Here is a 27,529-nt window from a genome sequence, read left to right on the forward strand (position 1 = left end):
TTATGTATATACGGTACATACACTAAAATAACATTTTTTACAATTTGTTTGTCTGTCTGTTTGTTCCGGCTAATCTCTGAAATGGCTGGACCGATCTTGACGGGACTTATATTGGCAGGTAGCTGATGTAATAAGGAGTAACTTAGGCTATTTATTTTAGAAATAATAAAGTAATGTTGCAATGTCTAAGAAACGGTCTAACTATAAATATAATTTATATGGCAAAACAACGTTTGCCGGGTGAGCTAGTAATAAATAATATTATACTGTCGTTATTTAAATCTATAGCCCTCAGTGGGTTTTCGAGTAAATAAATACAAAGTAATGTGATATTAAATGTGACGATTGTTCGTCAATGGTTGGGGAAGTACCTACTACAACACATCACACATAGACGTAACAAGTCAACCCGGATGTGAGTTTGAGATTCTACGAAGAATGTTGTAGGTAGGTAGGTACGTCAGTGTTACTAAATGTAGGTAGTTATGATACTAATATAATAGCCTACTATCTGATAAGTAGGTACTATTTAAAAATTAAAAGTAAGTAATAATTTTGAGGAGGACTTTCGGTACTATTATTTATCTTATACTAAAATGCTCTATTAATAGTTATAATATCCGGTCATTTGGTTGCTTGTCATGGAATTACGCATACAATAGTGTAAATAATGATGAATAAAATAGAAGGTAATTTGTATGTGAATTGGTATAGGTATTAGGTATACCTATACCTAACTAGTTATCTTCGAACAAAAAATTGTACAATTAATAATAACCTCTGAAGCTAATTTTGCATTGTATTACCTACCTATTTTTTTTTAATTCTTAATATTGCAGACGTTATGGAAAGTTCGTTACCAATTTTAATTACTTATTATATTTATAAACTACTAGCTGAGCAAAATATTTGAAATAAACACTTCACACTGCCTAAGTGAGAGTTGACACTCGAGAGTCGAGACCCAATAAGTACCTAATCGGGTGTCTTGTGGGAATCTAATACCTACCTATCTATATAATTTACTACGTAACTTAGTTAATAGCCAATAGCCATATTTAATCATTATGAACTTGCAAGTTCGAAGATGGCCGGCAAAGCTCTCAGACGTGTTTACGTTTTGTGTCTATATTTAGCAGTACAATCAGTATTCGCAAACAATGTTGACCGGAGATTTGACGTCAAAATACAAGCACTGAAGCCAAAAGGAATTCGTGTCTACATTCCAGGTTGGTTTTTATCTTTTACTACAGTTAAATTAAATTAATTACTTTTTAATGTCGTAATAAATAGTGTTTATGTTATTATTTATAGTCCCATTTCCCAATGCACCTAATCAAAAAATATAATCAGACAGGTTTAATTGTTACTAAAGAATAATACTTAAGTTTTGATTTAAGCGCCATCTATTTGCATCTGTAAGAATTTTCTCAATTACTTATCTTACACAGGTGCGCTGCTGACAAATGGTAACTTTAGCGCTTGTATCATAGAAGCTTAGATCAATATATTATTCATCAATCTGTGGATGGTAAAAATTATTGCAAGGAGTTAAATAATATTGAAGGAACAAAACGTCTGTCTAATGTTTATTGTTTACTGTATTGGTCGTTGCGGGTATCGAATTCGGTGGTGGAAAGAAATAATATTTTTCTACGTCTGGATTTTTGTTATTTAATAATGTTCTAGGTGATAGGAATGGTCAAATTATCTGTGTTTTGGTCTAAAGGGCACCATAGCTAGTGAAATTACTGGGCAAATGAGACTTGATTACTTATGTCTCAAAATGACGCGCGCAGCTATAGTGCCGCTCAGAATTCTGGGGTTTTTCAATAATCCTGAGCGTCACTGCATTCTAATGGGCAGGGCGTATCAATTACCATAAGGTGAACGTCCTGCTCGTCTCATCCTTTATTTTATAAGTAAAAAAAAAGACGTGTGGCACTCGGGGACTGCCGCGGTAAAGCTATTGCATAGCATTTTTTATCAACTTATGCAATTATAATTATTTATTTATTTTATTTATGCAGTTTTATTTTTCCTTTGTTTTTTTTTTCTTTGATATTAATTCAAGTTACACTTTTTGAGCGTGGTGACCGATAAGAAAACAATTTTTTTTCTTTTATTAAATAAATGAGAAGTTAATATTGTTCAAAATATTTTTATTATCTTACAATACATGTAGATAATTCAGGAATATTTATCATTGAAACTATAGGTTTATGGTAAATGAAATAAGAAACATAAGTTGCAGACTTTATATCTTCTAAATACCTGGAAAATACCGCGTCAATGGTGGTCCCATATTTTGTTGTTGATTCTTGTGGATCATTATTCATTTTCATATTCAATATTTTCGAAAGAAAAGTTGTCAATCGCTCTGATTTTTTATCAGCGAAGTTGATGTTGAAATCGCCAGCCAAAATAAGTGGAAATTTATTACTTCTTCAGTGTACTCCAGTAAAGTGCGATGAATAAAATGCTCTACCTCGTCCAATTTTGGATTCGGAGAAATGTAAATAATAATAAAAATTAAGAAAACGTGATAAAAAAAAATAAAGAAATTACAAAAAATCAAGATGTACACCCCAGGCTCGAATTTGGGACCTTCTGCACAAAAAGCAAACATGATAACCGCTGTTCCACGGCAACTGTAGTAAACGTGGCGAAATATCTATATAGATCTAGTAAGTGGGGTGTTAGGTTATTTTCGTTACGGAATTTCTGGATTCTGTCTCCACGCTCAAGGCCCGCGATAGAAGCTATGCAATAGCTTAAAATTATAATTCTGATAGAACAAAGGTCCACGTTTATGTGACATTATTATTAATTTACTCGTGGATGTATTGAGGCCATATTCATCGCATTCGCAGTGTGCCAACAAACTACACCATCGTAGGAATAACTTTCCCAGCTTGGCTAACAAAGTTCGCCGGGATTTGGAATTTTTTATTTACTTTCACTACAATTAAGGACGGGTTTGGCCTTAATTTAATTGACATAATACTGTCTTCATTTTCAGATGAGAAAAACTTCTCTTTGTTCGTTTTCCAAGGAAATGTAAATAGAAAAATTGGAGAAAACGATGTAGGCAATATAAGTGGAGAGGTGACTAGTCCCACAAACGGTCGGTGGATCTTTGAAGACCCAAATGTTCAGTTGAAACCTGGTGACGTCGTCAATTATTATGTACACGTTGTTTATGACGGAAAAGGCTTTTTGGAGGATAATTTGAGTTTTACTGTTCAAAGTAAGTATAAGTTTGTTCATTTTAAGACCTTCCATTTTCTAATATGCTCTGTACCTATATACTCTGTGGATTTTTTTTGTCTCATTGTTTATGCACTAAAGTATCTATCTAATACAAAGGGATTAGCGAAGGTTATTAATAATAATAATACTTTATTTCATTTCTTTTACACTCACTGCAAATAACTTAAATTACTAAATGTACAATATTTATTATATAATACCAATTATTTACATCTTTTTACCGCTAATTGTAATAATACATTTTACATTGAAAAACGGTTTTGGAGTGATATTAAAAGAGGTTGACCCCTGACCCCGAAACTAGTTAAAATGACAATGACAAACGAAACAAAAAAAAAATAAATGTGAATGTATGTGTGTGTGTGTGTGTTTGTGTAGTGAGTAGGTTACAGTAGACTTTCCGTTTCTGAATATGATAATTGTTTAAGATAAGTGGTGGTTATTAATGTTACATTTTATTTTTTTTATTAGTAACATTTTGATAGTCCATTGAAAACTATTTTTGTTTTCTTCAGAATTCGTTTTTTCGTTAAAAACGGAGGTATAGATTAAAACCGATGAAATTTTTCTGAAACCGGCGAAAAATTGTGCATATATATGATATACATATATACATATGTTCAAATTCAAATTCAAATATTTCAAAATAGGATTTAAATCACTTATTGAACGTCAAAAACTACCACCCATTCAAAAGATGCCTCAGACCTGAGAAGAATGAGCGCAAGAAACTCAGCGGTTTTTTTTTTATATAAAATATGGATTACAATGTGATATCGTACAATAAACATTTATAATTAAAGAGCCTGAGGGTGTTCGCTTTATTCCCAGTCCGTGGTGTCATTAAGAAAATCGTTTATGCTATAATAACCTTTCTCACACAAACGTTTTTTAACAATTCTTTTAAATTTCGTAACACACTTGTTTTGTACATTTTCTGGGATCATATTGTAGAAGCATATACATCGCCCAACAAAAGACTTACTAACTCGACCCAACCGAGTAGTAGGCATAACAAGTTTATGTTTGCTCCTCGTGTTAACATTACGAATGTCACAGTTTCTAGAGAATTCCTCAATGTGCTTATGAACATAAAGAACATTATTAAAAATATATTGAGAAGCAACAATCAAAATGTTTATTTCTTTAAATTTTTCTCTTAATGATTCTCTAGGACCTAGGTTATAAATCGCGCGAATAGCCCTCTTCTGCAGCACATAGATGGTATTAATATCGGCCGCACTGCCCCATAACAATATACCATAGGACATAATACTATGAAAATAACTAAAGTATACTAATCTCGCCGTATCTATGTCAGTTAACCGTCTTATTTTCTTAACCGCATATGCTGCAGAACTAAGCCTATTCGCCAATCCTTCAATTTGGGGGCCCCACTGCAATTTGGAATCAAGAGTAATGCCAAGAAATACAGCAGATTCCACTGGTTTTACCACCTCTCCATTTAATAAAATATTCGCATCTACATTTTTGACATCTGGCGCGGTGAATTTAATATATTTGGTTTCATGACTATTTAACAATAAGTTATTGGCGCTAAACCAGTACACGATGTCAGAGAGAGCATTGTTTACTTCGTCATATAAAACTTGGCTTCGTTTCACTTTGAATATAAGTGAAGTGTCATCCGCAAACAATACCACCTTGTGTTTTTTTTTCTACAAGGTTAGGTAGATCATTTATATAAATTAGGAAGAGGAAGGGTCCAAGAATAGACGCTTGTGGTACCCCCATACCGAGAGGAGTCCCAGGAGATCTCCTGCCTGAATGGCAGGAGATCTCCTACTTCACTTATATTCAAAGTGAAACGAAGCCAAGTTTTATATGACGAAGTCAACAATGCTCTCTCTGACATCGTGTACTGGTTTAGCGCCAATAACTTATTGTTAAATAGTCATGAAACCAAATATATTAAATTCATTCCTCGACCCTCTGAATCCTATTATTTAAATATGAGATCAGAAGATCGAGTGCAGATCCTCTTATACCGTAGTGAAATAGCTTCCTGACCAGCGTTGAATGTTGAACACAATCAAAAGCCTTAGATAAATCACAGAAGATACCAAATGCATTCTGTGATTCCTCCCAGGCCTCAAAAATATTTCTGATGAGTTCAACACCTGCAATCGTAGTCGAGCGTCCCCTAGTAAAGCCAAATTGTTTTATATGAAGTAACTTATAAGTGTTAAAGTGAGTAAGCATTTGGCTTAAAAAATTTTTTTCAAAAATTTTACTTAGGGTCGGCAACACTGAAACAGGGCGATAGTTATTCGGGTCAGAAGTGAGTCCCGATTTAAATATTGGTGTAATTTTACTATACTTCAGAAGGTCAGGAAACACGCCATGTTCAATACAGCTATTAAAAACTAGTGCTAGATATGGTGCTATGACGTCAATAACAGAATTTATTATTTTTTCAGATATGCCCCATATATCAGCGGATTTTTTCATTTCTAAGGATCTGAAAGTTTTAATTATTTTTGCTGGGCTTACAACACTGAATATGAAATTTTGTTTACATTCCTTAAAATTTTTCAAAAGAAGTGACTCGGCAACACTGGTGGAGGAGACAAGGGTGCTTGAGATGGAAACTGGAATGTCAGAAAAAAAAATCTCAAAAGCAGAAGCTAACTACTTCCTGCTCACAGTGGATTTTTGTATTGTTTATTATAAGATTATATTCAAACTTGCAGTCTTTAGCTCTAACAGATTCCCAGTTAATATGCATTGACTTAGCTATTAGTACATACTTTCTTAAATAATTTTGAATATTTTTTCACATATAGAAGAAAAGATACATCATGATTACATGATGATCTCTCACTATATAGTTCATATAACCGTTGTCTGCTCCTATGAATACCAGCTGTTGCCCAGTTGTTAAATGACAAGAGACCACCGGAGTTGACTGTCTTTGAAGTAAATATAGAGGCAAACTCTGTTTTGATTATTTTAAATAACTTACCATACATCTCATTTGGAGTACTGTTATAATTCAAATACAAGTTTGAGAGTTTTTCCGAAACATTGCCTATATATTACTCTATTCGCCTATTGTTTACCGGAACAAACATAAACTTTTTAGTTGAAGTAGATTTGTTTACTTCAATATTAAAAGAGGCTAATTGACCAAAGTGGTCTGAGCTCAGTTTATTAATTATTGACTGAGAAATAGGTTTATAATTAGTAAAAATATTATCAATACAGCTTGTAGAGGTTACTCTAGTAGTTTAGGTTCTCAGAAAATATTTGATAAATTATATGATTTAAACAAAGATTTGAATCTAATACTTGTGGAGGATTTTTCTAATAAGTTAATATTAAAGTCACCAAAAATCATAATATATTTCTTAGATTCTGATAATTTTGATAGAACCTCCTCTAATACACTCTCAAAAAACTCTTATAATGCATCGGGTCTGTATATACTTACAACAATAGCACACTCAAGCTCAGCACAGGCTATTTCAATGGTACGTTCAACGGAGAGGCCCACAATATATGGTACCTATGGCAGGGTCTCAATTGTCATTCATAGTATCAAAGGAATTTTGCTGCATTGCGATTCCTTGATTTACTTATTGATGTTTATTTAAGCGAAGATGAATCCTATAATAATTTACTAAGAAAAACCAAGAAAAGACAAAGAAATACGAGACTTACCTACCGAAATTAGTAAAAAAATATTTGCCCAGAGTGGGAAAATTTTTTTCTTACACTTACGTACTTTACTTAATTATGCAGGGTATTGTCTTCTTAATGATAATCACCACTTTCCGGCTGACATAGATGGTTGTTCTCCTGGAATATAAGGGCATTTTTCTTACAAATTAAACAAAAAAAACATTTCGACTGTCATCCCAACCATGACAACAATTTATTGTTAAAAAACCTATAAACATGTATTTTTTAGTTTCAGTCATACTTATGGCAAAACAAAAATGCAATTTCATATAGTAGAGGTCATCGCACTGAGCAATTGAACGCAGTTATATAATATATTATGGTGAATTTTGTAGTTATTTTTCTTGAAGCTCTAGAATTTGTTTTTTTTTCAAATAATACTGCTTTAGTGTCTCGGAAATTCAATTATCTATACAACGAAGTAAATTTTATACTAAAATAATTATCCAGTATGGATCTTAAAAAAAGAGTCACATTCAAAAATTGTTATCACCATGAAAAATTGGGTTAATTTAAAAAACCTTTTTCATTGTGTTTATCACATATCTAGTTTTGAATTTTTCTTATTATGTAGGTACTTACTTCAAATGTAAATTTTTGTTTGTGTTTTTAAAAAATGTAAAAATTTTCATCCTATTGAGTCCTCTTAAACAGGTCATTTGCCCAGTATGCATTGCCCAGGGATCATAATGAAGAAAAATAACATGATAAAAGTTTAAATTGTATTATTAAAAATCTATATCATAGCCAAAAATGAAAAAGTTTACTGAATCAAATGAAATAACTTTTCTTCTATGCAAATCTTGTAAATGTTGCAGAGTTAGAAGATCCGTCGATCCCAGTTCCATCAACACCCTCCAAGTGTCGGTCGACCGTGACCGAAGTACGAAATGGCAAAGCGTGTGCCGGACAAGTTATTTTTGAAGATACCTTTGAAAGTTTCCGTGAAGACTTTTGGTTGATTGAGCAGTACATTCCGGAGCAACCTGTAAGTTTCTATTTCAGGTGTTACCATATAAGGAAAAGCGCACGAAACGCGAGCGCTCTTCCACTGAGCCAACCGTTCGAGCGACATAATGTTCATAAATCTTGATTATCTTGTTCAACTCTCAGGTTGTGGCTTCATATACAGGATCTACTTTACATTTGATAACCTGCCCAACCCCAATATTTGCATACTTATAAAGAAATTCGACTTGAGATGTCGCTTTTTCAAATCTATACAATGCGTTATTTATTTTAACGTTTTAAGGTTAAATTTTTCATCAATTTTGTTTACAAATTCAATTTGTGTTATTAATCCCAGAAGTGAGGGTAGCACTTTAAAAAATAACAAAATAAAATACGTCCCTTCATTGTTGCAATTTTCAAATAAATCAATACCTATTTGTATGCGCTATTTACTCCTCAAATTCGCAAGCTATGTCCGAGTGGCAGGACATAGGTACAAATGCAAGTAGTCTAGAAGAGGTATATAAAATGCTATAAATGATGATTGGAATTATGGTGACGTACATCGCTCCCGTAATATTGCCACTTCTCTAAATACCTAAATAGTTACCAAATTTGGAGTGTGATCCGAAGAGCTGTTTGACCTAATTCCTTCGCCGAAATCCACCTTCGCACGACGCGCCACAAATTAGGATATCATCCCCCCACTATCTGGATGGATAGCGTTCCTCGGTATCGCGGTTTTGAAGGAACTTTCTTCCACTTACACCCAAGCTTTGGAATGAGCTGTGTTGTGCAGGGTTTCTAGGAAAATATACATATATGACTGCGTAAACTTTTCTAAAATGCTGGCAGCACACAATCGTCTGATTCCTCTAGTATTGCAAGAGATTATGAATGTCGGTGATCATTTAACATCGTTTGTCCTCCTTTTCCATAAAACATCTAAACTTTAGTAAAATTAGCAACAAAATATTGTATCATCACATATTGAAAAATGTTACAAGGCGCTTACGTTATTTGCTTTTGGATCATTTTGCTACATCAGGGGTACTAGGAATTACGACGCCTTAAAGCCACGCCCCTAATGTTTCAACAGAGTTAATATACCTACAGGATGTTTTTAAAAAATCCTGTATTATATCTTGACGCGATATGATATTGGCATCAAGTAGTGAGAAAAAATAAATATTGATTTTCAGGAAATAAGCACATTAAAAAAATATATTATTAACTTACCCAAATAAAAAAAATTAGGACCTCTGCCTACGGCCATTTTAATTTTTCCCCGCCCACACACCCATTTCATTCATGTACCCTGCGAAGGGCGTGCGGGTGGCGGCAAAAACGAAAGTTTTGTATTAATAATAGTCATCGCCCGCCGTATTCGTTTGATCCCCCGCGCCGCTCAGGTGTTGCTAGCTATTTGCCATTTCACTAAATAAGTAAGTAAGTAGAATAAATAAGTCAGGGGTTCTCTTGTTGAAAACATTTAATATGAAAATGTTATTTAAATCGTAGCATTAAATTTATGGGGTTTAGATTTTTGTGTTTCCGCATTCAAATCAAAATCAGTTTATTCACGTAGGTCACGGAAATGACACTTATGAATGTCAAAAAAAAAAAATTATTCTTATTGAATCTACCGCTTCTTCGTAAAAGGTTGAGCTAATGAGAAGAAGTAGCAAGAAACTCATTGCCACTCTTTTATATCAAGATTTACAGATCATTTCAATTACAATATAATATGTAAAATGTAAAATGAAGCAACAAACACACTCAAATGTCAAATAGTCAATGTCTTACACGAGTAAGGCAAAAAAGTAAATGTTAATTAATACAAAAGTTATTGAGTACAGTAGCTGCATCATCCACATACACCATAAATCAATAAAGGTATTCTGTGAGCATTTTATAAGCGGTTATAAATAAATCAACATGTATATATCCATACACACATATATATATATATATATATATATATATATATACACAATAACTTTTAAGAATCTGAAACCGAGTCTCCGGCAACAGAATTATCCTGCCACCACAAGCAGCGCCCGTTCACGAGAATGACGCATGAGCCAGCCATCGCCTCCCTCAACCATACTTTAGGGAAGGGGACGATCCGTCCCATGTCGTCGCCACAAGCAGTGACATTTAAGCGAGCATGATGAAACCTGTTACGAGAACTCAGCAAACTACAATAAAATAATCCTAATTTACGTATCATGCAATACTCACCAAATACCTCTCTTACAATTTGACAATTCTGCTTAAACCTGTAATTAATATTATATTTTACTAACAGTAATCAAAAGCTCAATCCTTTAGGGTAATCAAATCAAAATCACTTTATTCAGGCAGGTCAAGGAAATGACTTTTCTTTCTATATCCACCTCCTTTGGGGGTTGAGCTTTAATAAGAAGTGGCAAGAAACTCTGTGGCAATCACTCACAAATCATTTCAGTTACAATATATGTAAAGTGATGCAGCAATAATACTCAAACTACAAATACTCAACAAAATAAATAATAAATGTAAAGTAATACGCAAAAACAAGAGCTACTGAGTACAGTCACGGCCGACTACTACTGTATCAACAATAATACTAGGCCATGGTACGGTAGATGCATCGATCCCCACACACCGTAAATAAATAAAGGTATTTAGCGACCATTTTATTAGCATTTATAAAAAATAAATTTTTAATTTTAAAACCATGAGGTCGAGTTTCCGGCCACAGGATCATCCTGCCACCGCAAGCAGCGCCCGTTCACGAGCATGACGCATGGGCCAGCCATCGCCTCCCTCGACCATATTTTAGGGAAGGGAACGACCCATTCAACTTCAAATCCTTATCAATTATCGTACAGGGGTTTTTTTTTAAAATAGTGTAATAGTTCATTAAACTCCTTATGATTTCAGGACTACCCGTTTGTTTCCTACCAACGTTCTCCAGCAGCGAAAGTTGTATCAGTAGACGAAGGTAACTTGAAGATCAAACCAAAACTTCTTCAAAATCTGCCTGGTTTCACAGAATCCTCCGTGTACTCGGATAATCTGGATCTTATTAGTGGGTAAAGTATCTGATAAAACTTGTTTTTATTATAAAATGACGACAAAAGAGCTATTCGGCTATTGATTTATTGGTTATACAGAAATAAAAATTTGAAAACAAAATTTTATGAACGATGCGGGACTCGAACCCACGAACTCTCGCGTTCCGTGCGAGTGCTCTTCCAACTGAGCTCGACTCTCAGGTTGTGGCTTCATCTACAGGATCTACTTTACAGTTGATTACCTGCTCAATCCCAATATTTTTATATTAGGAAATTGACTTGAGATGTCGCTCTTGTAAATCTAAAAAATTTGTTATGTTTTTAAAGTGATAACCCTCACTTCTAGGATTAATACACAAATAAAATTTGAAAACAGAATTTTATGAACGATGCGGGACTCGGCCCACGAACTCTCGCGTTCTGTGCGATCGTACGACTCGAAGCCACAACCTGAGAGTTGAAAAAAGCATACAAGATTTTATGACGATACTTACTCGAAATTTTGATACATTCTTATGTAACCGGTTGATAAATTAATAATAATAATATATATATCTGCTGATTTTCTCCTCACAAACAACCATAAAACGAATACAGTACCTACAAAAGTGTTATACTTATAACAGTTGGTATTTTGATCCTATATTTAAGGTAACCAGGACCTCGCCCCTGAATTTCACTATCAGAATTTGTAATAAATATTAAAAATTAATTAAAGTCCGACTCTACGAAAGTAAAAATGAAAAATCTTCCGCCTCTCCGCCCAAATTCTCTTGTAATACCAGAGGAATCACAAGCCTTTTAGAAAGGCCGGCCATGCTGCCGTGATCTGGCTTTGTGCTTGATTGAAAGTCCCATGTCGCATCGTCCTGAAAACACTGCAGGAAGCTTATTCTACAGCTTGGTTGTATATGGAAGAAAGTATCTTTAATACTGGACTGTAGAAGAAAACCATTCATCCAGATAGTGGGGATAATATCCTAATTTGTTGGGTGTCGTGCGAAAGTGGAATTCAGCGGCAGAAATTAGGTCAAACAGCTCTTCGTAACACTCCCAGTGATAAATGCGGTAGAAGACACACATTGCAGGGCCAGGTGATTGAGCCGTTCATAGTATTATAATTCTCGTAGAGCTATTAGGATTAAGGAGACTGATATGATCACCTGCCATAAAGTGAGCCCTCTTCTTATATACCTGATTGATTCCTGACTCGAGAAACATTTTGCAGGTGCACCAGTAGATCCACATACGTGGCCAAATGCAGCATGAGGCCTTGGGGGGCTACTATACTGCCTCCAGTAGTAAGCGGTAGAATCACTACTAAATCACTGGCCTTCAAGTTCGGTATTGTCGAGATTCGAGCGAAACTGCCACAAGGAGAATGGCTGTACCCAGGTGGTGTTAACTTTTTTAAAAGATTTTTGCGTGGATTAACTAAACGGCGTCCGTCGTCGCGACATCGTCGCGACGTCCTCCAACTGGAACCTTTAAAGCAGCAAAAATACTATCACATCCTAACGTGACAATTTGTCTATCTGTTGTCTCGACCTCTTGCTACTATTAATGCAAAATTACAATTAAATCTATTCAGTAGTTTTTATGTTTTGCCCGGACATACATATAGAGAAACAGAATTCTATAAAGAACTTGTTTTGATTCGGTTCTGTTTGCACGTACAGCAAGTTTTAAAAAAAGTCATTCAATGAACAGTTACTACGTTGTTACGATTTTATTATATTTGTGACTATAAATAAGGGTCCTGTCACGTCTGTCTAGAAGCAGGGTAGGCTCAGATTACATACCATAATCTTAGTGGAATTAGCATTCAAGTTAACTTAAAACATAAATTACCTCGAACTCGGACGGGCATGCATGAAGCTTCAAATCTTTTCGTCCAAAATACCACAGTGTCTGAAGACTAAGGTTTTTAAACAGTGCGTGTTGCCAGTGATGACATACGGAACGCAGACGTGGTCGCTAACTATGGGCCTTATGAGGAAGCTGATGGTCTCTCAGAGATTGAGATGGATTGCTCGAGGGTTCGTAGCCCCCGCCCCCCCACAAGATGGACTGACGATCTGTAGGTTGGATGAGGACAGCACAGGACTGCTCGTCATAGCGATCTTTGAGCTCCCTCAAACGTTCACTGCGGGACAAAAGTCTCCACTTTTGTCCCGCAGTGAACGTCTTCCAGCTGAAATGGATTAACATAATAATGTGAAAACAAAATAATCTGATTTCAATACTGTAATGTCATTAACATATTTTTTTCAGACATCCTTCTTGAACCACTATTAAACAAGTACGGATTCTTGAGTTACGCTAGTGGGGCCATTAGGATAGCGGGTGCAAGGGGCAACGAACAGTTAACTGTCAATAATGAAGACAAGAGTAATAAGGTAAATACTGAAATGAAATAACACAATTGGGCTGGGAAATCAATATATGAGATCCCAGAATGAAGAGCCCTATATGTATAAAGAACATGCCTAATAGTTTAAGTATCTCTATTATTATATTAATGTATAAACTAACGGACACTGCAATGCTTATAACTATGGTGTTAAGAACAGGTCATTCTTAGGATATACGAGTATCTATATTATCTTCGTGATATTTGTTTGTGAACAGGTGATTCGCGAAGACCTATAATTTATATTTTATTATACATTATTGCCATCAAAACAATGCTTATGACTATGTTAAAAATAATTTGATTACTTACATTAAATTAAAACTATCATTACGGAGAAGTGTACCAAGAATACTGGCAAATTCGCGTTGGATAACTCGGCTGATCCGTTGACTGAAATAGCTGACAGCGCTTAGGTTTCCAGTAGCTCTATTGAGGCGCGTAGATAGTACTTTGTATATTCTCCGTGACCCTGGGCCCCACGGGCCAAGTGTCTCGACAACAAATGGCACAAAGATGTAAGACTCACTGAGACTGAAAGCTTCGGCAGCTGAAGCAGCAGCCCCAGCACCAATTGAAGTAGCTTTGATATGAGAAGCCAACACTGTCCGACATACCCCGTAACTCGTCTCTAAAACAGTTGCTATATTAAGTTGGTGAAGGCGTTTTATTAAGGCTGGTCATGGCATCATGTTGACGTCTGGCATTCTACAATCGCGCGTTTTACGAGAAACTTCTTCCCTCGCACAGCCATTTTGTGTAATCAATAACGTAATCTTAATTAACAATGATCTTCAATCTAAGAGCATATACCCACTTTAACGACCGGAAGCGCATCTCTTGATCTCACCACTTGCTATCACATGAGCGTCTTGCCTGTTTGCCCCCTCTTTTATAAAAATATTCCATACTAAGCTGAAAAAATCGTGACTTATCCGAACTTACCTAAATTGAAATAATTAAAATTATTGCTCACATTGAAAAATCAAAAATATAATTTAAAACATCTTAATATTGGAATGACAGATATAATCCAGTTAAGGCACAAGTAACAATAAGATGCATATTGTTTTATAAACAGTCACGGTAGCTTCTACATGAACCTACCTTAGTATTGCCATAAATGTAGCTACGAGGGAAATATCTTTTTTTTTCTATTGATATTTCTGATGTGTATTCGGCTAGGTATAAAATTAAAGGAACCACATCAATGCCGATGTTGAGTGCAGGTATAATTTGCTCTTGGGGGTCACGAGTTATCCTGCCTAAGATCATTCGTCACGCCAGCATTAATAATGCAATTCGCAGGGAATTTGCCGCTCTTAAACAAAAGAAGAAATTATAATATAAAAATAAAATCATTCATTTCATTCCACCCATATAATTTTAAAATACGTTAATACAATATTTGACAAAAAATCTTACAATAATTTGGTATTTACAATATTCACCAAAATCTAGATTAGTTATTATCGCTAATCCTTGTATTTACCTTATAAAACTACTTGCACCTAGTGCTAATATGAGCCTCGCTCCAAGTTTTCCAGAGAGAACTGTCTAGTCGAGATGCCAATATGCTAAGGAGGAGATTAGGACTGAACACGTAGGGCGCTGTAACTTCTCTGCGTGTAGTTATTCCACAGACTGCACGAATAAAAAGACTGGCAATATGCTCTAAACAGAGTCATTGACTCGGACCGACAGCGCCCTAAAAATGAATGCTTCTATGTTTAAAATAAATCAAACTTTCAAGATCAAAATTTAAGTAGTTTGTTTACAATTCTCTATAGGTCCTTTATGGCGGCCCTATCATGGACTTTGAGTGTCGTCAAGCAATGATGAATAAAAAGCTGTCGAATAAAAACTGGGGAGATGAATTTCACGTGTACTCCGTTATATGGGCACCAGGTGAGTTGATCTTTGTAGTTATCAAGTCAGAAATAGGGTCGAGGAAAGCGATGCTTGATCCATTCGTAATGCCCGGTTCACATTCAGTCCAGTGCTGGACTGGATCATATCGTAAAAGCTGCAAGATCGGTAACACTATAGTAACAATTCTTTCACGAGGGAGGTTGCGAAATAGTTCTAAAACTGTTCAATTATTACTGTTAGAAGAAGAAGCTGATGTAGTGTAAGAAGAACTAGAAAGAAAAAAAGCTGATATTTTCTACATCTGCTGTAAAACCATCTATCTGTATACCCTCACAATTTTTTTGCAGGGCGGATTGGCGCATGTTCATAAAATTCCGAAGTGATATGCCACAAATATGTTCTCTATATAGGATCTTAAATTTTAATCCCGAAGCTGGGGAAAGACACCGCAGTAGCACAAAGCCACCGGCCCATAGCTCTTTTGGCGACCCGAAGATATTCGAATCTCTCCTGGTGCCACTCCTGAGACCCCACATCGAGCTTAGGCAAGAACAGTTTGGATTTCGCGCTGAACACAGAACCACGCTGCAGCTGTCCAGGGTACTCCACACCCTCACCGATTCTTTCAACAAGAGAGAGAAAGCTGTGGCAGTATTCCTAGACATGGTGAAGGCGTTCGACCGTATTTGGCACTCTGGACTCGTGCACAAAATAGCTGCAACCTCGACACCTCCCCGCCTGGTGAAGATGGTCGCCAACTTCCTCGAAAATCGTCGGTTTCGAGTAAGGGTAGATGATGCCATCTCATCGCTCAAAATGATGATCGCTTGCGTATCGCAGGGGAGCTGCTTGCCATCCCTGCTGTACGCCAAATACACAGATGACATCCCGCTCCAACCGACGGCAACTCTGGCGCTGTATGCAGATGACGCGGCGTACGTTACCACGTCACTCAATGTGACCCATGCCGCTGTGAAGATGCAGCGCCAGCTGGACACCCTGCCAGAATGGCTCAAAAAGTGGCGACTATCGGTGAACGTGGGCAAAACCCAGGCGCTCGTGAACGGGAGAATGCTCACAGGCCAGCATAGGTTGCAGCTAAACGGACAGGTCATTGCGTGGTCCCCGACGGTAAAGTACCTCGGGGTCACCATCGACCGCCGGTTCAACATGAACGAGCACGTGAAGGTCTTGGTGTACAAGACCCACCTACGCAGCCGACTCACGTACGCGGCGCCTGCATAGTACGCGCTCGTGAGCCAAACCAATCGGAAAAGGCTTCAAACCGCTCAAAACAAGATTCTTCGTCGCATCACGGGCGCACCATAGTACGTGAGGAACCAGACAATTCAGAGGGACCTAAGAGTCAAGAGTTTAAACTACGAGAGAATTAACACTAAAGAAAACTTAAATCATTTGTATAACTATGGATTTCCGCAAAGTAACGCCTAATTCAATAAGTTTTGATTAATACCCACGACTTATGTCGCTGTAAAAGCCTTCAGGGCTAACAGACACCCGAGACCGATATATTACGTAAATACGTATAATGTAACCATATTTTTTCTCCTTTCGAAAAAAAAAAAAATTAATACACGGGTGGAGATGATGACGGCTTCTAAGAAGTCGTCAACAGTTCTCCTTCGCCGGCGTCTCCGACACCATCGGCGAAGCGGTCCGCTCACCGGTACCGCTGCCACTCCCACTGTTAAGCCAGTGGGGCCAAAACGTTCCCCCCCCCCATCTTTATAAGGAACAGGGCCCGCTGGCGCTGGATGGCCATTAATAATAAAACACCCAAATCGCTCACCTACTCGGCGAGAGAGTAATGACTAATGAGTATCAATCGCTAATAAAGGTGGAGACTAGGGAGGTAGAGCATCACCGCGCCCTTACCTCTCTCCTCCGCGATATGAATGTGGGCTTCCACACTTACAATCTCCCGGAGGAGAAGCGACTTCGGGAAGTCCTCCGAAATGCGCCCAAAGGACTGGACACAGCAGACGTCCTTGCGGATCTCAAGGCACAGGGCTTTCCCATGAAAGAGGTACACCGCATGCGTGGACACTTTTCCAAGCGGCCAATGAACTTGGTAATCGTCATCCTAAACCTCACCACGGAGGAAAAGGCCATTTTCGGCATTAAGGCCGTATGCTCCTTAAAGGGTGTACGTGCCGAGGTGCCATACAAAATAAAGGGTCTGGTACTGCCACCGGCCATGATGGATGGTGTATTATTTATTTATTATTACTCGTATTTATTCTCGGGTTCTCCTCTTCCATTGCAAATTCAACCCGAATTTATATTACAGGATCTAAAATTTTAAGCTATACTAGTAAGCATTGTAGTTCCTGAGCTCCTCGTGTCTTTCCAGGCAGGATAACGCTGACAGTTGACGGCGAGGAGTGGTCCCGCGTGGAACCCACAGCCACAGGACTTCAGGGTCGGCTGACAAAGAGTTGTCAGGTGCCACGGGAGCTGCTGTCGACAGGAACCAACATGGCGCCCTTTGATGACTTTGTAAGCATTCATTTTACTTTCCTTTGACTGGGAGATGTCTAGAAATGTTTCCTAAGGTAAGGAAACCAACAGGAAAGAAACCATAAACCTTTTCAAGGCTTGCGTCAAATTTTAAAATGTATCGAATTTCTACATGAGATTAACTTACTATAACAAAAAGAAAAACAAATGAATAATGTCACTGTTATATTTAACCTAAAATGTTCAATTTTGCACATAACAAAAAGATGTCTTTTTGTACTATCCCTTGTGTACTTGCTACAATTTTAATTATATAATGATGTGTTGTTGGTGTGACTCGGAACCAAACATCCATATTCATCATATAAATGTTTGCATCTACCGGAATTCGTCACTAGGTAATAATTCTCTACTTTTATTTTAGTTCTACGTCACATTGGGTGTAGCGGTTGGTGGTATCTCGGAATTTGAAGATGGCAGCTATTCCTCTGGAAGGCCAAAGCCATGGCGGAATGGCGGCAGAAAGGCTGCGATGAATTTCTGGCAGGACAAAGACTCTTGGTATCCAACGTGGTCAGAAGGCTTGATAGTCGACTATGTCCGCGTTAAGGCTTTGTAGACAGGCTAATTTACGAGTATACAATAAAACGTTGAGTGCATTTTGCTGTTACCGGCTATTAAAATAATTTTATGAAATATGATGTTTTATTTAATTTAGAGTTCCTGTAGAGTAACCGCACTAACCAACGCCTCAGACGAACCTATGCGAATTTTTTCTTAAGAACTCGTTTATTAACAAAAAAATTAGAAAAACGGTTGACCCTAAAGACCATCCCTGCAACTACCCGGAAATTTTTGAAATTTTAGAATTTTTTGGAGATGATTTATTTTTTGTTTTTGATATAATTATCTTGAATAAAATCGATCTCGAAAAAAATAGATACGATCGACGCAGGTTTTTAAATTCTATAAAAGAACTCAGAACATGCATTTGATCAGATATTAATTTTCGGAGTAATTTGAAAAAATTATTCTGTAAATTGTGTGTGATAAAAGTTTCTCTTTGAGCTCGAAGAGCCCAAAATCTTCATAAGTACAGTTTGAAGCGTTTAGGTATGGAATTAGCGGGAAGTTACAGGGATGGGGGGACCTTTAGGGTCAACCGTTTTCCTACTATTTTAAGCTATTGCATAGCTTCTATCGCGGGCCTTGAGCGTGGGGACCGAATCCAGAAATTCCGTAACGAAAATAACCTAACACTTACTTACTACATGTATATAGATATTTCGACACGCTTTTTACAGTTACCGTAGAACAGCGCTTATCACATTTGCTCGTTGTGCAGAAGGTCCCAGGTTCGAGCCTGGGGTACATCTTGATTTTTTTTAATTTCTTTATTTTTTTATCACGTTTTTTTAATTTTTATTATTTTGACAAGCATTTTTATTTAGTTTCACCTGTCCCGTTGTCTGTTTGTAATCAAATCTTGCAAGTTAAATTTTACTCTTTTTCTTTTTATTTAATTTATTTGATTAAAAAAAATACTGGATAAATAAAATAAATAAATAATTATAATTGCATAAGTTGATAAAAAATGCTATGCAATAGCTTCACCGTGGCAGTTCCCGAGTGCCACATGTCTTTTTTTTCTTTCATGCTATTGTATTTAACTTTTAGCGCTCCACAGCTCTATAACCACCAATTCGAGGACCGTAATATGACATAATTTTTGTTTGGCTAAGAATTCTAATTTCAAATTAATTTTATTTTAAAAACATGGAATTCTTTTTCCAAAAGTTAATTTATTAAAGTTAATACATTTTCATCGCATTTCAAACTTTTTCGTCATCATGGATGCTTTAAAAATTCGAGTAATTATGGAATATGAGTACCGTAGTGGTAGCAACCTGGCACAAGTGGCACGCAACATCAACGACATTTACGGAGCTAACACTACAAACCACCTGTTATTGGTTTTCTCGCTTCCGTTCTGGAAATTTCGACCTGAAAAATGAACCTCGCGGCCGTGCGAAGATTTTGGTCGACAATGACGAATTAAAGGCGATTGTTGAAGCTGATGATACACAATCTACGGCTGAATTTGCAGCAGCTTTCGACGTTAGCGTCAAAACAATATTGGTTCATTGGCGTCAAATTGGCAAGGTAAAACAGGTTGACAAATGGGTGCCCTACGAACTCAATGTTCGCCAGCGCGTACGCGTCGAGACGTGCCTTGCACTGCTCAACAGACACACAAATGAAGAAATTTTGAACCACATTGTTACCTGCGATGAAAAATGGATTCTGTTTGATAACCGCAAGCGCTCAGCAAGTTGGTTGGATCCTGGTTCAGCACCTAAACGAAAACTTACCCCTAGAAGAGTGATGGCCACTGTTTGGTGGTCTAGCGCCTGTGTGATTAATTACAGCTTCTTCCCAAACGGGGTGAGCATTATTGCAGATGTGTACTGTGAAGAACTGAACACAATGATGGAGATGCTGGCACATCTTCAACCAGCATTGGTCAATCGCTCGTCTCCGCTGCTCCTACACGACAACGCGTGACCTCATACTGCACAGCAGACGGTCTCCAAGTTGCAAGAAATGTGCTTGGAAGTTCTCCGTCATCCGCCTTACTCACCAGACCTTGCGCCTACAGACCACTACTTTTTCCAGAATTTGGATAACTTCTTGGCGGGAAAAAAATTAAATACCCGAGAGGCAGTACAAAATGCCTTTAAAGAATTTGTTGCCTCCCGTCCAGCTGATTTCCTTAAGAAGGGCATCAATAAACTGCCACTGCGTTGTCAAAGATGCATTGATTGCATGGGTGATTACTTCGATTAATACAAATAAAAATACATGAAAAAAAATCGTTTAAATTTTTACATACAAAATGGCAATTTCATAGGTAAAGCCTTATATCTTCACATTTGTATGTACTACCAATTATAGGAGAACACATCATTCCATAAAAATAACAGTGACTGTAATTTGTATTTAAGGTGACTAAAAACTACTTAAGTATCTTAAAAATAAGTTATATAATAACTAATAGTTGGAGAAATATTGTTTTCTGAACAAGAACAAATGTTGAATATAATAAAAAGTTAATCCCTAATTAATTTGCTAGAGCGTCGCTACATTTTTTCAGAAAAAGTGAGAGCCTCTCACAACAAATGTCCAGTGTTGCTATGTTTTTTACACGTTCGTTGTACACGCGTGACATACGGGCTGTAGGAGCGTCCTGTCCAAGAATCGTTCGAGCGTTATTAGTTTTAAAGAAAGGACATGGGTTGCGATGAGGTCTCCGAGGTACGTTTATATTGAATCTACTCAACATTTCATTGTCATTTATTTTTCCATTGAAAACTTTATATAGAAGTTTCATATCTTGAAGAGATCTACGAGATGCCAGTGGTTACATCCTAAAGTAATCGAGCCTGTTTTTGTAGCACTCTCTATAACTTGAGATCTTAAATCGGAAGGTTAGGTGTTCAATGAGTCTCTTTTGAACACGTTCGATTCTGTAAATGTGATTTATGTACCCGGGGGATCACACTTGACAACATACTTTCATATTCCTTATTCGATTTCTCGCCTTATTTTGATCTTACGAAGTGCTATTTACCTTTAAAATTATAATAGAATAAAGTCCGTTAAACTCTGTACAAATAAGAACAAAAACAACGTGACAAAAGTTAGCGGAAAAAGTGTGCGGAGACTTAAGTCTTTATTGGCACTTTTGTACGTTTATTGAAAACATGGCAACCTCTTCTTGCGAGCCTTTTTTAACGAGCAAGCATGACTTATAATGATGACTTATATGTACTTGAATAGTAAATATAAAACTTCAATTTTGTACTAAATACAAAAAAAACATGTGATCATAAATAATTAACAAAAAAAATGTGGTGTCGTGGACACCGGATGGGAACGAGGTTCCTTATTATAAAAATATTAATTTTACTGAGTTACCCAAAAAAAATGGGCCGTTTCCACTGAATTCCACTGTCTAAAATAAACAAAAGTGTGTGTATACTTATGTATGCACGCAAGAAGTTATACTTCGTTGGCGTAACAAAAAAAAATCCTTAAAATTATTTATTCGTCGTGCTACTCTTCGTTTGTAGAAAGAACAATATTGTAAAAATCGTGATATAAATTATTGAATATTACGAATACGGCTGTATTTGCTTGAACCCTTTGCCTGTCCTAATAATGGACGAAGAAACCAAAAAAAAAATATTAATGTCGCCAACGTCACAAAATTTCTGAAAATTTTTATTTTTAGTTGTTTTGCGCGCGCAACGTAATATTCAAAGAAATTTTTCTTCAATATTATCAAGAAGGTTTACATAACGTACATGTTTTGCTTTTATGTCACGGTAATTTTACAGTTATAAACCTATTAAAATATAATTTAAATATTCGTTTATTGTATTTTGGTTTGGTTTGGCCTTGTTACCAATGCTCTAAATAAACAATCAATGTAATTTGTAAGAAATGTGTCAAATGTCAATAATTGTTACTTGTCAATTATTTATATATAAATATTAAAATTCTTACGTTCCGGACGGTTTTTCCCGGTTTCTTTCCAATAAAATACCTTTTTACACCTAGCAACCCTAACTTTGCGGCTGACCAAGAGTTGGCATTCACTTTTTTATTCAATTCCTTGCATAATCTCAAAATTACGTAAAATTGATTAAAAAACATACACTTGCTCGCACATATCTGGAGCGAGAATCGTTTATTGAAATCATGGCAACCTCTGCTTGCGGTCATGTTTACTGGCAACCATGGCTTATGATAAATAGTAAATACAAAACTTCAATTTTCTTTTAAAATAAAAAAAAAGCAGATGACTGTAAATTATCAACAATAATACCTGTTTGGACCTGGCACCCTACTGTGCGGCTGACTGAGAGCTGGCTACAATATTTTTTTCATACCCTTTACATAATTTCATTTAAATGACGTATAATTTATTAAAAAAAAAATATATAGTTGCAACTTAAATCAGAAAATAAATTATACTAAAATTAATGACATGTTTACATTACATGTAATTGCGGCTAATTTTTTTAGGCTACATTACATACTTAACGTAAAAAACGTTTGTGTGGGAAAGGTTATTATAGCATAAACGATTTTCTTAATGACACCACGGACTGGGAATAAAGCGACCACCCTCAGGCTCCTTAATTATAAATGTTTATTGTACGATATTACATTGTAATCCATATTTTATATTAAAAAAAAAAGCCCGCTGAGTTTCTTGCGCCCATTCTTCTCATGTCTGAGGCAGTCTCTTTTGAATGGGTGGTAGATTTTGACGTTCAATAAGTGATTTTAAATCCTATTTTGAATAAAAATATTTGAATTTGAATTTGAATGGATGAAGAATGAAAAAAAAAAAAAATTTAACGAAGATCGCAAACGTCAGAAAAATTCTGAAAACATTAAATCATTATTTTTAATTAGTAGTAATAAATAAACAAAATAATCTATATATAGTAGGAGATTTTTTCAAAAATATTACTAATCAATTCGAAACATTTTTTTTAAATATTAAATTATAGTGGTTAAAAATTGTTTCGAGTGATAAAGTTTTTTTCTGACGAAAGTACTGGGCTTTACTTAAAAAATCTGAATTACTGGGGCGCCTAAAGAAGTTTTACTAAAAAAAATCATAGTCCATATATATTGCATAATTCAAGTTTCTATCTGGATGCAGTTTATTCCCTTGGTGAGCCTGGTTTGGCAGCCGGCTGAACCATGGAAGCCACAGTTAACCGCGAGCACTGCGGTACACCATATCATGAATGGTATCAGTCAATAACATTCAACCGCCCAAGCTTTCTCTGCCATATTGGCTACTCCTAAAACTATGAAAATTTATTGCACAACATTCCAGTTTAAATTTGAAACAGGCACAGTGTAAAACAGGCGTTTTGCAATTTCAGAGTAATTTCTTCTACTCTTCGAAAACTACCTTCAAAAATCTATTTCAGCATTACTATTATCAGATTAAATAAAAATAGCCTATAGTTATAATTTTATTTTTATAAAATATTTTATTACTAAATTAAATATTTTCCCATTGAAAAAAATACCGCCATAAATAGTAGCCCTTTACGTAATATTTTCCAATATTATTCCTAAAACCGCGGTTATTTAATTTAGAAAGTATTTTCTATGAAAATTAACAAGGAAAATTCACTCTTTGTTATCAACAATCGAAATTTTACACGTAACTTACGTGGATTATGTCCTTTACAATGTTGTGTTCTTGCCAACTTGCCTGCTTGTCTGTACTGCGATAAAAGTATTTACTAACTTTGATTATAATTCAAAGGCTTGCAAAATACCGACAAACCGTTCAAACATTAATATATTTTAAAACAAAGTAATTAAAAGTAAAAAATAAATGTTTAGTAAGACATATTGGACTTGGTGCCATTTCATTACAATTGCTAGATGCTAAAATAATATTGACACTGCCACACAAAATATCTTGTCCCAAAACTAGGCACAGTCTTTACTATTTTTCCAAGAAAACGATATATTTAAAACTTAAGCATGTATTAATACATATATATCCATGACTCTGAAATAAATATCCATATTAAACATATAAATGTTTCCACCAAATTGAATTCGAACGCGAAACCTCTAGCTGAGGGTCGCTAACCACTGGGCTTGTGGGTCTTATTGGTTTAAATCCTTTCAAAAGTATTTCATGTAAGTAGTAGGACTCACCATGAGGTTACTACAGTTGAATTGAATTAATACCCTGTTATTTACAAAAGTGCATGGGAGCGCTGATAACTCACCATTAAGTTCCCTGCAACTGCTATTTTAGAATTCCACAAAATAAATTAAACCCATGGATGGTTCAAAGTATGAAAACCAGACATGGAGGTTTATTAGGCGCCTGGCGTCTGAGAAGCCTCGAGCCAGGGTCTGAGCTGTGAGAGCTGTAAGACGTCTGAGGTCGAGCCCTGACTGCGCATGTCCTCCCCTGTGGCCCTGTAGCCTCCCCCCTCCCGCGCCTCGCTGTCGCGCCTTTGCTGCAGTGTGCCGCGGAGTTACGTCACGCGCGAACGATCTCCCAAATCCTGGTCCATCTACGTGCTCTCATCTCTATGGTCGAGCGTGCTAAAATGTCAAGTGAAATACATTTAGTTTCAGTGCAGTGCTGATGTGTACAGAAGTAGCGGCGGAATCTGAATATGGTGTATCGGAGAAGTAGGAGTGGGTCGAGAGTGTGTTGCGTTGGGACGGGCAGTGACGTCACGAGGTGATATTCGAAAAGCGCGATGTCGGTGTTGGTGGCGGCGATGGTGATGGGTGCGTGGGTGAGGAGTGCGGCCGGAGGCTGCGGCGTGGCGGAGTACGCGTGCCGCAGCGGCGACTGCGTGCGGCTCGACGCCTACTGCGACGGAGAGATGCAATGCTTGGATGGCAGCGATGAACCTCCCCACTGCACCGTCTGCAACCGCACTTACTACGGCATAACCGGCGTCGCTTACGGCGTGGCCGTCCGCGGAACCCCCCGAGCACCATTCCTCTGCCATCTCACCTTCACAGCGGGCGGAAGCGGACACGGCGATCTGGTCCAACTAGCCTTCGACGAGTTCCGAGTAGGGCGGTACCAGACAGGCGCGCTTGACGCGTGCCCGGACGGCTACATGCAAGTCTCGGAGCTCGGTCGACCTTTTACCGGCGGTTCATGGTGCGGTACCGCAGAGGGCGTAGCTCTGTACTACAGCGAAACAGCTACAGTTACGGTTTCAGTGAAGCTATTCCGCACTCGTCTCGGAGAACCGTTCGGCTTCCGACTGCGTTATAAGTTTTTGGCGCAAAGGGATGCTATCGTGAGGTAATCTTACCTTTACATTTTTTACAACGGGCTCATTGACACACCGATAACTTATTCACACACCTCAGTTTCAGATTCCTTATCACAGAGATAGTTCGTGCAAAAAAGAAACCTATTCATACTGCTCGCGAACTTATCTGAAACTTTCACCAGTATAAATGATCCCTTAGCTCTGCGAAAGTTATCGCCTTATTGCATTTAGATTTTATTAACTTAGATTTGTAAATTAACAACGGGAATTCATTATTTCCTTTTTTTTATTCTGGTGTCAAAAAACAATTTAAAATAGGCTATCGCATGTGTGAATGAGCCTTCATCCTAACATAGTTAATATCTCAAAATATACATAATATGATATCCGTATAACTAACCAGTTTAGACATATAATAGTCAGTAACGAAGTAGTTGTATATGATCATATTATAGTATTCTATTCTATTCTTCTTCCTTCTGTTACTTCTGTGGAAGATACACCACAATTTAGCCAATGTCATGTTAAAGTAAAGAATTAGCTTTGAGTGTGAGTTTTCAAATTTTAACGGTAATGTTTGATGCCAAGATTGGACAAAATTATATTTTCTAATTGTATATCTAAGGATTGATTTCCGCAGCGCTCCAACTAGATACCGAACTATCTAAGAACAATAGATTTTTTATTAGATCCTTGAGTGCGTGGCACCTTGACACTCAATAGCATCTCTCAATATCAAATTTTGTAACACACGCATCCTGTTATTTTACTTTTTTTTGACATAAGATGTCATATCTCATTTGCCCAATAATTTCACTAGCTAGGGCGCTCTTCAAATCGAAACACAGTAATGCTTACACATTACTGCTTCACGGCATAAATAGGCGCCGTTGTGGTGCCCATTATCTAGCTGGCATCTGCTGCAAAGGATTTACTTTACAGTTATAACCTGCTCAACCCCAACAATTGAATATTGAGAAATTAACTTGAGATGTCGCTTTTTTTGTTTAGATTTATTTTATTAAAGAGCGACATCACAAGTCAATTTGCCGTTAATGTGCGGGCATCGTCCATAAATTTAGGTCCAATTAAATTTGTATATTAACCTGTTTCTCAAGAACAACTTTAGTTATGTCACAAATACCCAATAGTTATAAAAGTACAATATTCCTCATAAAAAAATACCGGTCTTGCAAATTGTGATGTCTGATGACTCTACAACGACCTTGATGTATTCAAATATGAGCGTACCCTTGCATTTGTAGAAGTTTTATGATTAAAGTAACTAAGACGAGTTAAATATTTCAGAAGTTTAGTGATTTGACCTTAGATAATGTATATGTTTATGACAACAAACCAGGTTTATTAGCTTAGTGTGCATAACAGTTCTGTCTTACACTGGTGGTGGTGGTGAGTGAATGAACACTTTGTTTGTGTGTGTGTGTGTGATACTGCTGTGCCCTGCTTCTTAGGAGATCGGTTTAAAGAACTTTATTTCTCATTAAGACAGTCGTCACTTACATGAGAGCATAAAATCAGTGAATGAGAGGCGAATTAAATGGAGATAAAGTAGTTCAACGCTCAGAATTCTTGAGTATCCAAAATTCTGACCGTAAATGCGCTGGTTCCTTTGAAATAAACAAAAAGTATTGTATATTTTATTAAAAAGAGCGTAAAAAATAATGCAGGGAGAGTTTTTCGCGCCGCTTTTTCTCTCTCAGTGCGTCATTTGTTTCCGAAGATGTGGTAGTGTTAGAAGTGACATCAGAAATAATTCTAAAGGAATCAATTTTGGGAAAATATATGCCTTACATGCCTTTTGAAACTTGAGATCTGTGTTTTAGAAGACGTCTGATTCTCAATACGTAATCCACGATTGACTATTGGATTTTTTTTACTACCGATATAACTAT

At 36.7% G+C, this 27,529-nt stretch overlaps 2 protein-coding genes across 2 annotated transcripts in view; both read left to right on the forward strand.

Annotated features, from left to right (window-relative positions):
- The first annotated feature begins 1,063 nt into the window (after positions 1 to 1,063).
- LOC126966413 (beta-1,3-glucan-binding protein-like) lies at positions 1,064 to 18,453 on the forward strand. The gene is made up of 9 exons (XM_050810436.1): positions 1,064 to 1,229; positions 3,023 to 3,250; positions 7,797 to 7,966; positions 10,858 to 11,009; positions 12,220 to 12,386; positions 13,266 to 13,390; positions 15,195 to 15,312; positions 17,651 to 17,796; positions 18,182 to 18,453. The coding sequence occupies exons 1-9, from the start codon at positions 1,088 to 1,090 to the stop codon at positions 18,374 to 18,376; spliced, it is 1,443 nt and encodes a 480-aa protein (XP_050666393.1). The 5' UTR covers positions 1,064 to 1,087; the 3' UTR covers positions 18,377 to 18,453.
- Positions 18,454 to 24,851: 6,398 nt separating this feature from the next.
- The window catches only part of LOC126966405 (uncharacterized), a 29,677-nt gene continuing 26,999 nt past the window's right edge, over positions 24,852 to 27,529 (forward strand). The window contains exon 1 of the mRNA XM_050810415.1: positions 24,852 to 25,645. Coding sequence (XP_050666372.1) covers positions 25,083 to 25,645 — 563 coding nt within the window. The 5' untranslated portion in view covers positions 24,852 to 25,082. The remainder of the gene's footprint in view (positions 25,646 to 27,529) is intronic.

Source organism: Leptidea sinapis, chromosome 10 (genome assembly GCF_905404315.1).
Source record: "Leptidea sinapis chromosome 10, ilLepSina1.1, whole genome shotgun sequence".
Taxonomy (NCBI): domain Eukaryota; kingdom Metazoa; phylum Arthropoda; class Insecta; order Lepidoptera; family Pieridae; genus Leptidea; species Leptidea sinapis.

Coding starts and splice junctions, on each gene's coding strand:
- LOC126966413 (XM_050810436.1), top strand. CDS start 1,088: ATGGCCGGCAAAGCTCTCAGACGTGTTTACGTTTTGTGTCTATATTTA. Junction 1,230..3,022: donor AATTCGTGTCTACATTCCAG/GTTGGTTTTTAT, acceptor CTTCATTTTCAG/ATGAGAAAAACTTCTCTTTG. Junction 7,967..10,857: donor AGTACATTCCGGAGCAACCT/GTAAGTTTCTAT, acceptor TTATGATTTCAG/GACTACCCGTTTGTTTCCTA.